Source organism: Cibotium barometz, chromosome 16, assembly GCF_041138505.1.
Source record: "Cibotium barometz isolate CiBa-2024 chromosome 16, ASM4113850v1, whole genome shotgun sequence".
Taxonomy (NCBI): Eukaryota; Viridiplantae; Streptophyta; class Polypodiopsida; order Cyatheales; family Cibotiaceae; genus Cibotium; species Cibotium barometz.
Genome location: NC_141061.1, coordinates 36,939,413 through 36,952,896, shown reverse-complemented (window position 1 = coordinate 36,952,896; position 13,484 = coordinate 36,939,413). Strand labels below are relative to the sequence as shown.

The window sequence follows — 13,484 nt, the reverse complement described above, 5'->3', positions numbered from 1 at the left end:
CCTCTCTCTCACTAGCTAGTCACTCACATACACTATACACACAAAGCCGTCTCTCTCTCTCGGATCAATAATCGATATACGCTCATGTACTTTTCTCCGATTCAAAAAAAAAACCCCAAAAAAAAATGAGAGCGTACATGCCATACCATTGTCTCTTCTTCCCGCGTCCTAAACCCTCACAATGCACATCAGCATCATCATGATGTCCACCTTCAAGGTATCCTCGATACTGTGTATTATTATTACAATAAAAATAAGCTCGTTTATATGACTAGTACTTTTTTTTTTGTCATAGAATATCTGTTGAGACCGCCGACTGGTCGGGCATAGAACTTGCCAATTAGTTGCCAGAGCTCCCGTGCATAAAAATACTAACTAACTTGTTCAGACATACTACCATGTTCTTTTGGGGCAGTGCAAAAGGGGATTTTTTCTTTTCTTTTTTACTACATTATTCTTTAAATTAGCCTTACACTAGTTTTTCCCAAGACACTACCTTCAGCGCACATATCTCAAAACTCGCAAAAATGCTGCGTGCTCGATAAAGGCCTGTACAGCTTAACTTGATCACTTAACGTTAAGCTGTGAATTAACTACTCTATTCATGGAATAATTAAGAGTTAGCTTAGTGCATTGTGGCTCATAAGAAGCAAGCCCTTGAACCGACATAAATTTACAATGGAATGTGCTTTCAGGGCGCTTATAACTGATCTGCCATAACTGGTTGTAGCTTAGGTTAGCACATTGATCGAGGTTATAAGCCGACAATTTGTATAGTTAACTAGGCCTAACTGCATCTGGATTAAAGTTAATTATGGAGTAGTATTGAAGGATTAGCAGGCTATTGATGGTGATGATGATCAGCAGGTGAAGTCGGCGGATTCGAGCTGGAGGGGGAGCTGGCGGTCGAAGGCGTAGTCGAAGCGGACGGGCTGGAGCTGGATGATGGCCTCGCCGTCGATGAGCAGGCAGCGGGCGCCCTCAACGCGCAGCACGTCCGCACTCACCAGGCCCGGTGGGAAACCGTCGCAGAAGAACGTCACCTCCGCGGCCGCGCTGCATGGGCAGTTGTTCGCCACCTTCACGTGGAACACTCCCATGTTGCTCTCATCCACATGCCCATAATCATCTGAAGAAGAAGACGACGACGAAGCATTCACCAGTGTCTGAGTCACTTGAATCTGCTCCAAATTACAAAAGAGCTGAGCCCTCGTCCCTGTGAACAAGAAATTTTCAGAGAGAAAAAACACTTGTTTTAGATATTTCAACATTAAAGACTAATTTCCCAATGCGGCAGCACGTACCTTAGCTGTAATAAGTTGCCTCCTTCCTTTGATATAGTCATACTCACATACTTAAGCTGTAATAAGTTGCCTTGTTCCTTTGATATAATCATACTCTCATACTTAAGCTGTAATAAATTGCCTCATTTAACACATTATAATGTTCACACATTTAAATCATTAGGTGTCACATACATAACTTGTGATATGTGAGCCTGGAGTTGGTGCCCAAGCTCACTGTTGCAGCTCTCTACACCAATGGATAGTATCTAATATACCATAATACCCTCACACACACACACACACACACAAAAAAAAGGGTTGTGGTATGTCTTAAACTAGTGGTCAAGAATCTAGACCCACGCTAAGCTACACTCACGAAACAAGATTGTTGAGGTTACACATACTTGGGTAGGGTTGTAACATGTCAGTGGTGTGTACCTTAGTAGTAAAAATTTGGACCCAAGTTCGAAACTTGCTAGCTACTCCTACTAGGCATATGCAACCTAATGATGAAGCAAGGTCATCCGGCCAAGGATATATTTCATCCAGCTATATTTGACTTTTTGACAAAATTTAATGTAGGGATGAGACCAAACCACCTGTATAGGGGGTATTTTTTAAAGTGGTATCCTAAATGAGGTCATCCCATAGGGACACCAGTTCGAAGTAAGCTGGCCCTAAGAGGTGGGTTAAAAAGGGCGTGTAAGTAAGAAATCATCCAAATTTTTTAAAGAAAAAATAAAACCAGTGGGGAAAAATCTTGACCCGGGTACAAATATTGCTAACACATGGATGGAGAATCCATGGATGTCTATCCCTAAATAGTGTCCAAAAATCTCTCTAAAAATAAAAGTTTTAACGTATTGCCACCTTGGCTATCATACAAAAAATCAAAGACAAAACTAGGAATCCCGCTAAACATTTGATTGAGCTAATCAAGCTACAAATTCATCCATGAGGATAGATTTCTGAGAGGATTTTTTGTTTTATGTGCCGGCCATTTTGTTCTTGGCTAAAATACTTGGACCTAAAACATCCAAATTGAGAAAGATAAGAGCCATGTCCAAGTTAACCTTCCCTCCAAGTCGGGAGCAAGCAAAAGGGCCATATATTATACGATGAATTACATTATGCCCACACATACGTTAGCTCAACACTTCATTTTAAGAACATTAATCAAGCTAAACGCTTTAATTTCAAGAGATCAAACTCTCGGTATAAAAGATTGAAGGCTTCCAATTTGACTACGAAATTCCCGATCTTTCAGTTCTATTGCCGTCTAATTATTGCCACAATTATTGTTGAGATTAGCGAATTATGAAAGTTTAGGGCCTGCACTACAAAAAAAGGCAAAAAGTTTCCTCAACATCATGGCCGGACCAAACAATTCAGCTCATTAGTAGCAGAGCTATGTCCAAAATAAAGCCTCCTGAATGCCTTCCTAATCACCCAATGAGACGCCAAAATCGGTCATAGCTTAATGATTTGTAACTTTGACAAGGTTAAAGTAATAAGTGACCTTTCAATACAAAGATTAACTGCTCTATCCATGTCTAATTGCCACCAACTAGCAGTAAATGTAAAGATTGACAGATGAACGGGTCTAAAATTTGGCTATACTTCTACATTTTGTGACCTTTATAAAATACTCGAAAAGCCTCGTTCCTTTTCATTTAACTACCCCTTCGGAACACACAAAATCTATGAATCAACACAGAGAGCCCTATACAAGAACATCTAAAGAAGGGACAGCGAGAGAAGGCGTCCATGCGGCCAGTAAAATCATTCGTTTATTTCAGCTACAAATTTAATCAAAATCTCGCAGGGTAGAAGAAGAAGAAGTGAACTACGTCTACTGAGCATGATAGGAGTTGATAACACACCTGTCGTCACAGATAGGGCCACCACGGAGCTGAAGAGCAGCACAATGAGGGTGCCCATAACGACACAAGTGAGTCCTATATATCGTTATTATGTAAGATGATGGAGTGTAACGGTTGCCAATGAAGCAAAAAAAAGGGGAAAGGGGAGGCGGGGGAAGAAGAGAGGTGAAGCAATCAAAGATGAAGAAGGGCAGGAGGAGAAAGGGGATGATGCTAAGATGGAGCAATAATAAATGGAGGAGCCCCCCCTCTAGGGCCAAGCTTTAAAGTTAATAATGAATAGCAAGGCACAAACATTCCCAATAATAAAGGCAGGAGCCCCCCCCCCCCCCCCCCCCCCCCCTCTAGGGGCAAGCTTTAAAGTTAATTATAATGACTAGCAAGGCACGAACAATCCCAATACCTAGCTTTCTCAAACAGAATCTCATTCCCCCAAAATATATTTTAGGAGTACCATGCTCAGCTTTTCCTTAGTCAATTTGCACTACCCCTTGGTGCTAGTCAATGTCCACATTATAAAGTGTGCCCTTGTTTCTTTCTCCCCCTTTTCCCTTATCCTTTGGCCAGCCAAGGGCCCCCATTCCCTCCAACACTCTCTTTCTCGAAGTTCCCAATGTGGTATCTAGCCCGAAGTTCCCAAAGGGACATCTAGCCCTTCTACTTTGGTTTTTCAAGTTTATTAGCTCTTTATTTGATTCTTGTTAGTCTTCAAACTCACTTCATGATGACCATTCACCTTATACAATTTTCAAAGAAAGCATGTCGAAGGACTCAACTAAAATGCAATGATAGCTCACAACTTGCACCTTGGAGTCCATGTTTGCCTTAAAATCTACTAGAAGTTGTGTTTTTTTTTAAATGGTGCATGGAAAATCTTGTTTTACTTCACTCTTGATGCTTATCTTTGTGTGTCGATTTTATAAGGCATAAAAGTCTACAAATTCTCTTCGTGATAATAATTTACTGATTCTCTTCACTTGTGACACCTACTTGCATATTATAAATTTATAAGTCATAAAAATATATAAGCTTTGCCTTCGTGATACCTTTCTTTTGAATATCGTGTCTCCTTCGTTAACATGAACCTTATAATATGCTTAATGTCATGTCATGTACAATTTAATTTTCTCATTCAACCCAAGTAAATACTTTTCAAGAGCATCATAGCCAAGGAGGTGCTGACATCTCAAAATTAACTTTTTTTCAAATGAGAGATTAAAAGTTATTTTTGAATAATTTTGAATTTTCAAGCTCTAAGACAAGACATATGAGAGACCACTCTACTTTTTGTTCAATTCAAAGACATTCGATAAACTCAACAAATCCTTGAAGAAGTTGATTCTTTTGATGAGGCTAGACATTGTAATAATCAACACCTTATTTACCCTACTATGACATTATCCTTTTATGATACGATTCTCATTTAAAACAAAGTATTCCTAGTATTCTTAGAAAACCATTGAAGTTCTGGAGTGACTTTGACTAATTTTAGATGTAAAATAAAGTTTGGCATATATTCCTATAACAAAATGTATAAAGCCATTGAAGTTCTAGAGCAACTCTTACCATTTTTACATGTAGAATGAATATATCATCAAACTATCAAACTATGATAGTTCACTTAATCATGTTCACATCAAGGAATGCTTTACCATAGTACGTGCTTCAGTAACATCAACATATGACTTAGCATTAGATTAATGGTTTTATAATAAGTGATTATCCTTCATGATAACTTAGAATAAATAAAATTTTGAACCAAAGCATTTATATAAAATTTTAATGGTTAACAACTTTTCCTTGTGATACAACTTCCACTGCTCCATCAAATTGGTCATAGTTTATATAATTTTAACCTAATGTGGAAATCATCATAATATTCTCTTCACTCTTTAAGAAGGTTACTGGTGAACAAATTAGTTGTTTTTTAGAGTTATGATTCAAATGGTGTTTATACATGAAATTTATTGGGGAACACTCTCAAACAAATATTCACTTTTGAACATCTCTTTAGATTCAATTTATACCTTTTAGATGGTGAATATGAATGCTTTTCCTAAAGTCTTTTAAAGCTATGATTTTTATCACTTTTTAAACTTTTTGATAAATATTCACTTTCATGATTGAAACTTCAAGAAGTCAACAAAGCAAGAAAGAAGTGACATATGCTTTTTTGCTTCACATATTCACCTTTCATGTCATGAATATGAATCACATAGTTTAAATAATCCTGATAACTTATCTATAAGTTCTTGTACATTTTTGTAAGGATGTTTAAACTCATGAACATTATTTATGCATGTTTTATTATTACACATGATATCTTATATACTATGTGAATTAATGTTATACTTATCATTTTTTAGAATAACACAAGGGGAACATAATTAAGTATCATCAATAATCTATAAGTTCTTGTACATTTTTGTAAGGATGTTTAAACTCATAAACATTATTTATGCACGTTTTCTTATTACACATTATATTTTATATACTATGTGAAATGTTATACTTATGATTTTTTGGAATAACACAAGGGAAACATAATTACTACCTTGGATGATTACAACTCATTATTAAAATTAATAAAACACATGGGAGACAAGTTTATTACTTTCAGATTGTTATACATTTGTTATAAAACTAATAAGAGGCCCTCCACATAAAATGTTTGGTACACTTTTACATAAAGCTTAATGCATAAGCCATACGCATAAAGCTTAATTCATATGGCTTATGCATAAATCTTATGCTTAAAGCTTAATGCATATGGCTTAATGTATAAGGATTATGCTTAAAGCTTAATGCATAAGCTATATGCATAAGAGTAATGCATAAGCCTTGTGCATAAAGCTCATGCATGTGGCCTAATGCATAAAGCTCATGCATGTGGCCTAATGCATAAGGCGTATGCTTTAAGATTAATGCATATGTCTTATACTTAAAGCTTAATAAATAAGCAATTGCATTAAGCTTAGGCATAAGTTAGCTTAATGCATAAGACATGCATATGGCTTTTGCATATATATATATATATATATATATATGTAATTTATTAACATAATTTGCTTAAACTTGTAGATTTTCCTTACATAAAGAGTCAACTTCGTAATACAAACTCAACTTATCGTCCTCTTAAGGTAAGAGTACTTGTCTTTCATAATTCATTTCTTTACTTGTTTATGGTGCACCCCCGGGTGCTTGGGATTATTTTATTGTATTTCATTTCATTAAGTTTTATGGATAGCTTGATGCATTAAACTTAATGTATAAGGCATTATTTTATTGTCTTTCATAATTCATTTCTTTACTTGTTTATGGTGCACCCCTGAGTGCTTGGGATTATTTTATTGTATTTCATTTCATTAAGTTTTATGCATAGCCTGATGCATTAAACTTAATGTATATGCATAAGCTTTATGCAAAGGTCTTATGCATTAAGCTTTATGCATAAGCCATATTTATAAAGGCTTCATGCATAAAGAAAAAATACATAAGCCTTATGCATTAAGATTTATGTATGCCCTTATGCATTAAACTTAATGCATAAGCTTTATGCAAAGGTCTTATGCATTAAAATTAATTCATAAGACCTTTGCATAAGCTTAATGCATATTCCTTATGCATTAAACTTAATGCATAAGGCATATGCATAAGCTTTATTCAAAGGTCTTATGCATAAACCTTATGTGTAAGGCACATGTATAAAGGCTTCATGCATAAAGGCAAAATGCATAAGCCTTATGCATTAAGCTTTATGCATATCCTTATGCATTAAACTTAATGCATAAGCTTTATGTATAAGGCTTATGCATAAAGCTTAATGCATAAGATGGCTTTTGCATAAATATATATGTAATAAAGCCATATGCATAAATTATTATGCTTAAGCCTTAATGCATATGGCTTTTGCATAAATATATATGTTCTCTTTATGCATTATGCATAGAGAGCTCTATACATAATCCATAAATCTTTATGCTTATGCATATGGATTAATGCATAAAGCTTTATGCTTTTTCATATGAATCAATACATTAATTTTTTTACATGATGTTACAAGCGTTCAAAATCTCATCACCGTCAAAAGTACAATCAAGACAGTGAGAACGGAGTGGAAAGCATTTAGTGATGATGATGAGAACTCGAACGTGTGTATATCATATAAAGATAATGTTTATGAGTATATACAAGAAAGCACTAGTTAGTCTATGCCACTTATATATAGGCATTTCACAAAGCTAACTTAATGCATATGCTTATAAAGAATAGCTTAATCAATGTAAATAATTTGTACAAGTTTTTGTTCAATGACTAGACCCAAAACATTAATGAACATAGTCAATAATAACTTATTGTTTCTCACATACCAAAATGATCAAGATGCATACAACACTACACTTCAGAGAAAGCAGTATGTCGCATTTCTTCATTAGGGAAAATATGGACTACCAAAAGGTCCCTTAAGGATTAATTTTAATGACATTTTAATCAAGTTTGGACCAATGGGAGGGGGGAGTGCACATTCTATCCACTAGCTTTAGAACCTAAAGTAGGGGTATTTATTGATATACTTTAGGCTTGTCCCCCTAGTAACTACAATCACATCACCTTTTTTATCTAGTAGCCCCACTAGTGTCACTTCACCTCCCTTGGGCCCCACACCAGACCTGCAAGGCCAAAAAGTAACCCAAAAAATTAAAAAAATTCCTCCAAAAATATGATTTTATCTCCAAAAAAGTACTTCCATATTATTCTATAGTGAAAAAAGGATTCTCCAAGCTTCCTAGCCACGTTCTACGCTCTTAAACTAAGTACACATGCAAACCATTAGTCCTCGAGCTCTTTAATCCCTCTCTAATATTGCCTGCAACCTTCTAATCTCTTTTTAATCTTTGCTATAAGCTTGTAATCTCTCTTCAATCCTCTTGTATGTCTTTAATCTCTCCTTAATCTTGCAACAAGTTTCAAACCCTCTTGCAAGCTTCCATATCTCTACTAATCTTGATATAACCTCTCTAATCCCTATTTAATCTTGCTTGCAACCTTCTAATCTCTTTTTAATCTTTGTTTTGAGCTTGTAATCTCTCTCCAATCCTCTTGTGTGTCTTTAATGTCTCCTTAATATTGCATCAAGTTTCTAAGTATCTTGCAAGCTTTCATATCTCTACTAATCTTGCTATAACCTCTTTAATCCCTCTCTAACCATTTGTAAATCTTATTGCAAGGTTTAATGGCTCTATAAGCTCTTGTCTAATCCTCTAGCAACCTTCTAACCTCCCTTTTCCTCCTTTAATCCTACTTAAGTCACTTTATCCTCTTGTAAGCAAGTTCTTTGCCATGGAAACATCGAATAGGAGACCCAATAATTCCATCTTTGAGTATGTTCTTAACAACTCTAGAAATGAGCAAGGTATTTGGGTTGGAGAGAGATTCAGGGTTAATGATTGAGTTTACTTATACAACCAAGCTTAAGAGGGCTACCCAGAGTCAAAGCATACGGTGTTTTGGAACATCATAGGAAGGTAAGATTTCTAGCTTTTAGGAAAACTCGAAAAGGCATGGTGGCAGTGGTTCAACATGTCTACATGGCTTCATACATTCATCTTCCTCCCTGGAAATGGCAAAAACTAAGTTTCCTTGTAATTGTAAGTATTTTGTCACTAATGTGGTTCTATTCAAATCATTTTGTTATACCCTTGTTGTTCTTTTTTTTATATAGTGGTTTTGTGTATGCAAACATATTCCCATCAAGTTATATAGAGGAAAAACCATTGAATTGCATAACAAGGACCTTCAGTGCTTTCCATTCCACCATAGATGAGGTTTTATTTCCCAACAAAAACCCTAGGACACTTCTTGGCACGATAATATTCTTTTTTGACACACTCTTACATAGTTCCCTCTAGGCCTAAAGACTATGGAAGAGTTGAAAAGCTTCCATTTCCCTCATTAGGCAGTATAGAGTGGCCAATCCCAAACAAATGGACTATAGATGCCTTCAAACAAAAGATGATTAGTGATATCCAATCCTCTTTAAAATTTACAAAGCCCTCTTGATCAATAGGTCTTAGTTGGTATGCTCCCATTCATCTTTTTGTGCACGTTGTCGTGACGTGGGCGGTGTCGCTGGGAAAGCGCGAGGCTTCTGGCTGTGAGAGTAAGTTGTTGAACTTCAAGGGGCATCTCAAGCAGAAGCTGGTACCATCAAAGATCGAGTACCCAACTATACATGTGCATCCTCAAAGCCAATATTGGACACATGATACATATAATAAACTGACATTAACATGGCTTGTTTCATCTCATATGGCTTTGCATTCCAGAAAGTCACCTCATGGTATTCACATGAAAGATACACATGGCCATCATGGAGCATCAGAGGCTCAACATCCAACAAAACTATAAAATCAAACCCAACATAAACACCTCATATACATGACCAAACCAACCATCTTATGGTTCCAAAACCCAAGAAAAACCTTAACGTTGTGACCTCATGATCAGCAGCAAACTTCTGAGTAGACCAGCGGAATATAGGAACCAAGAGAAAATAAGAGCACCAAGTATTACAGGTGCAATAACCACTCATCCAAGCACCACGTGAAACACTCTGTAAGGCGAATCTCGGCTGGCAGAGCCTGTGATAATCTTCTTAAATGCATCAGAAGTCAGCTCAAACTGCTTGTGGCTGTTGACGATCCACTCACCGAAGCGAAGAAAAGGTACTATCAAGCTGAGCTCCACAGGGGTTTCAATGAAATTTTCTAGCATAAGGGTGGGCGTATGACACCTAGACCCCAGGATAGCAGCAGCTACACCACAAAGGAATACCGTAACCCCCCCACTGCAGCTTTAGCCCGTCCCTCTTAGTCGGCACCAGCGAGTCCCCAGCAGCTCCACACAGCCGACGGCTCTCTTCATTGTCCCCTCCACCGAATGACCTATGCCCCTCCTCTCTGGTTGTCAACCTCCCTTTTCAGATGGCTGCGGCTACGTCCTTCTGAGAACCTTTCCCCCTACACACACTCTTGACTACCACAGCTTGTCCGCCTTTTCTTCAGCAGAGAGGCCGTCCCTTGCCTTCCTCTTGGCGACGATCCCTGCCACCTGCAATCTCTGCGCTTGTGGCTGCAGTTAGCCACGCAGACACACAGCCCCCCACCTCTTCGTGCTCTGCTTGTCCCCTACGCAGCAGTTCAGTGACATCCTCTCCACTGCTACGTATAGCACCTGCGCCTCTGCATCCGCAGCTCTTCTGCAAAGTGATCATACCCTCTGGACCCTCGTTTTTATTCTGCAGACCCCTCTCACTGATAAGCACCGCCTCCAATCTCTGGTTTTTTCTGCTCTTTCCCGCGAGGAAGTCGGCATCCACACCCTTTTTTAGCTAAAATCACGCTTTTCCCATTTTTCATTTCTTCATTGCGCCTACCATTCCACGCGTGATTTTTTCAAGCAATATTCATTAAAATTTAACTATAGCCTTGCTAAGGTCTCCCACACTACATCAAGGTAGGCTTCATTTGGTAACCTTATTGCATATATGACCTTGCCATCTAAAGCATACGATCAAGACCACAACCGTTGTGCACCATAAAGTCCTCTGCCTCAGTGCTAATATCAACTCAACCATGTTAGGCACAGCTTATGAGCAATTCACCATCTCATGGAATCAAATAAGCAGTCGAACCACAAGCATAATCCAGTCCTATCAAGGCACAAGGTGTCTGCTAGCCCCAAAGTTCTCCATAAGCATTAAAAAAAATCCTCCACAATTCACACCACACTGTCAGAAGCTTCGAGACCTGGCTGAGCTTCAGCTCATCTTATTGAATCTCATATACAATATGAACATATATACTCAGGCATCATATAATGACTCGTCATGGCACTTAACTCATGCATCTGGATTTGTATTTGATGGCCTCACATGCATGATTTCACACCATAGACGTGCCGTGGCACGACATCCACCCCCTCTAAACCTGCACATCCTCTGGTATGTGCCACACAGGTCCTGTATCTTAGCAATCACATCTGAATGGTTCTGCTTTCCCACCTGGATCAAATACCAATCGCTTTTGGCATATGTGCCATATCCTTTGCTCATACGAAGCCCTATCCTCATTTAGATTCTATGCATATGCATAATTACCCTCATCATTCAAAGTGGGATGCTCTTCAAAATGATCTGCTTCAAAATTTTCCTCAGGCCATGTTTGAAGCGTTTGCACCACATATTGTATGGCCACACCAAATAACAACTGCATTAACAGCATGGAACACACACTTGATAACATCCCATCCAAATCTACTGTGCCCGGATCCAGCTCACCCACTGATAAACATTCATTTTTCTCATCCAAAGACGGAAAAGCATCAACACATACAAAATCCAACAAGGCATCATCGAGAATAGCCTCCAGATCTGAATCAATCTCATCACAATCATTTGGCTTACATAACACCTGCACATCCTCACTTGCAACCAACAGTTGACTAGCATCAAGCATAGAAGAGCCCAAGGCTGATGGGGATCTATTATATACCATGAAATCATCCAATGCATCATCTAGGATAGCATCCAATCCAGGATCAATCACATTGAAGCCATTATCATCTTGCAATCCCACATGTTGATTATCATGAACATTCATACCCCCATAGCTATATCCATTTGGTTGCTCATATGCAGCCTCTTGAGGCTCTGTGACCACACTTTGCATATCATGCATGTTATCTCCCAGTATTTCTTGATACCTATCTGTAGATGGGCTTAGAATTATGGATCCCTCACCCAAGTACCCTTGAATCTGTATGTCATTGAACCCTGTATGATCCAAAAAGACAGATTCAATTTCCCTCTCCAAATCATCATCATAAACAGGCTTCCAAGCTCGAGATTGTTGCTCACAAATGTGGTTGCAAGGTAACCCTGACACTGATGACATAGCATCACCCTGTTTATTGTTGGAACACCCTGTTAGCATTCCAGAATAACCCAAATCCAAAGAACCTTGGCAACCAGCTTCAGAAGCAACATCACTGTTGGAATCACCCATATCACTCACCCCCTCTAAATCAATCACACATACTTGTGGCCCGTCTGCATATTCATGTACATTATCCTGCTTATAAGCATCATAACCAGATAAGAATGCAGTAATGATAGCATCTTCTTCTTGTCTTAGATCTTCAAACTCTGCAATCATGCTTTCAGCAAGAAGCATTGATTCCTGCTGTTCTTCACACATATGATACGACCCCTGAGGAATACCCTTCAAATGTGTCTCCTCAAGCATAGGCATACATACATCATGTGGTATGATTATAGGACCCTGTATGTCTGCACCCTCAAACAAGGAAGACAGATTATACTTGCAGAGTTCACCCATTGCATCTTTATGAGGCTGTAACAAAGCATCCCTTTTTGCACTGTGAAGACCTTGTTGCTCACTAATGGCTTTTTGCAGTCCCAATTTAGCATAAACAGCCTCCACAATCTCTGTATCAGCCTTGAATAGCAATTGATTGTCCTCCATAAGACATGCATCGACAACCGCTTCTAAATTGGCTCGGATTGTTGCTGGAACACTATCGCAGCTCACATTATACCTGGAACTCGCATAAATAAGTGCATCTGCAAAATCACTCCATCGTTTGGAGTGATACTCTGCTAGTTCCAGCACGTCATCTTTTAAATCAGGACTTACAAGGTATGCAAAAGATGCAATCATCATGTTTTCTGGAACCCCTTGATTCTTCATCTCTGTCTCGTAACACCTTAGATAGCTTTCTGGATCGTAACCATCAAATATATTGACCCTGTCATATACCAATTGCGCCACATTTTCCACTGCTTCCTGAATTCGCTTTTCTTCTTCAATCTTCCTGAACCGCTCTTCAAGCTCTTTCATCTCTGCATATAAATGCTCCATTTTGCTAGCCATCTCTACGTACTCTCACCCCAGCGGTTTCACGTCGGGTTCACCAAAGCTGTCGTGACGTGGGCGGTGTCGCTGGGAAAGCGCGAGGCTTCTGGCTGTGAGAGTAAGTGGTTGAACTTCAAGGGGCATCTCAAGCAGAAGCTGGTACCATCAAAGATCGAGTACCCAACTATACATGTGCATCCTCAAAGCCAATATTGGACACATGATACATATAATAAACTGACATTAACATGGCTTGTTTCATCTCATATGGCTTTGCATTCCAGAAAGTCACCTCATGGTATTCACATGAAAGATACACATGGCCATCATGGAGCATCAGAGGCTCAACATCCAACAAAACTATAAAATCAAACCCAACA

General features: G+C 38.4%; 1 protein-coding gene across 2 annotated transcripts; it reads right to left on the bottom strand.

Annotated features, from left to right (window-relative positions):
- Window positions 1-489: 489 nt before the first annotated feature.
- On the bottom strand, window positions 490-3,457 carry LOC147630605 (uncharacterized protein At1g05835-like). 2 transcript variants are annotated; one of them, XM_086810019.1, is made up of 2 exons: window positions 3,170-3,457; window positions 490-1,411 (listed from the first exon to the last, which is right to left on the bottom strand). In XM_086810019.1, the coding sequence occupies exon 2, from the start codon at window positions 1,269-1,271 to the stop codon at window positions 861-863; it is 411 nt and encodes a 136-aa protein (XP_086666145.1). In that variant the 5' UTR covers window positions 1,272-1,411; window positions 3,170-3,457; the 3' UTR covers window positions 490-860. The 2 variants fall into 2 exon arrangements, with proteins under 2 accessions (XP_086666145.1, XP_086666144.1); XM_086810018.1 differs by having other exon boundaries at window positions 490-1,216; window positions 3,170-3,455.
- Window positions 3,458-13,484: the final 10,027 nt, after the last annotated feature.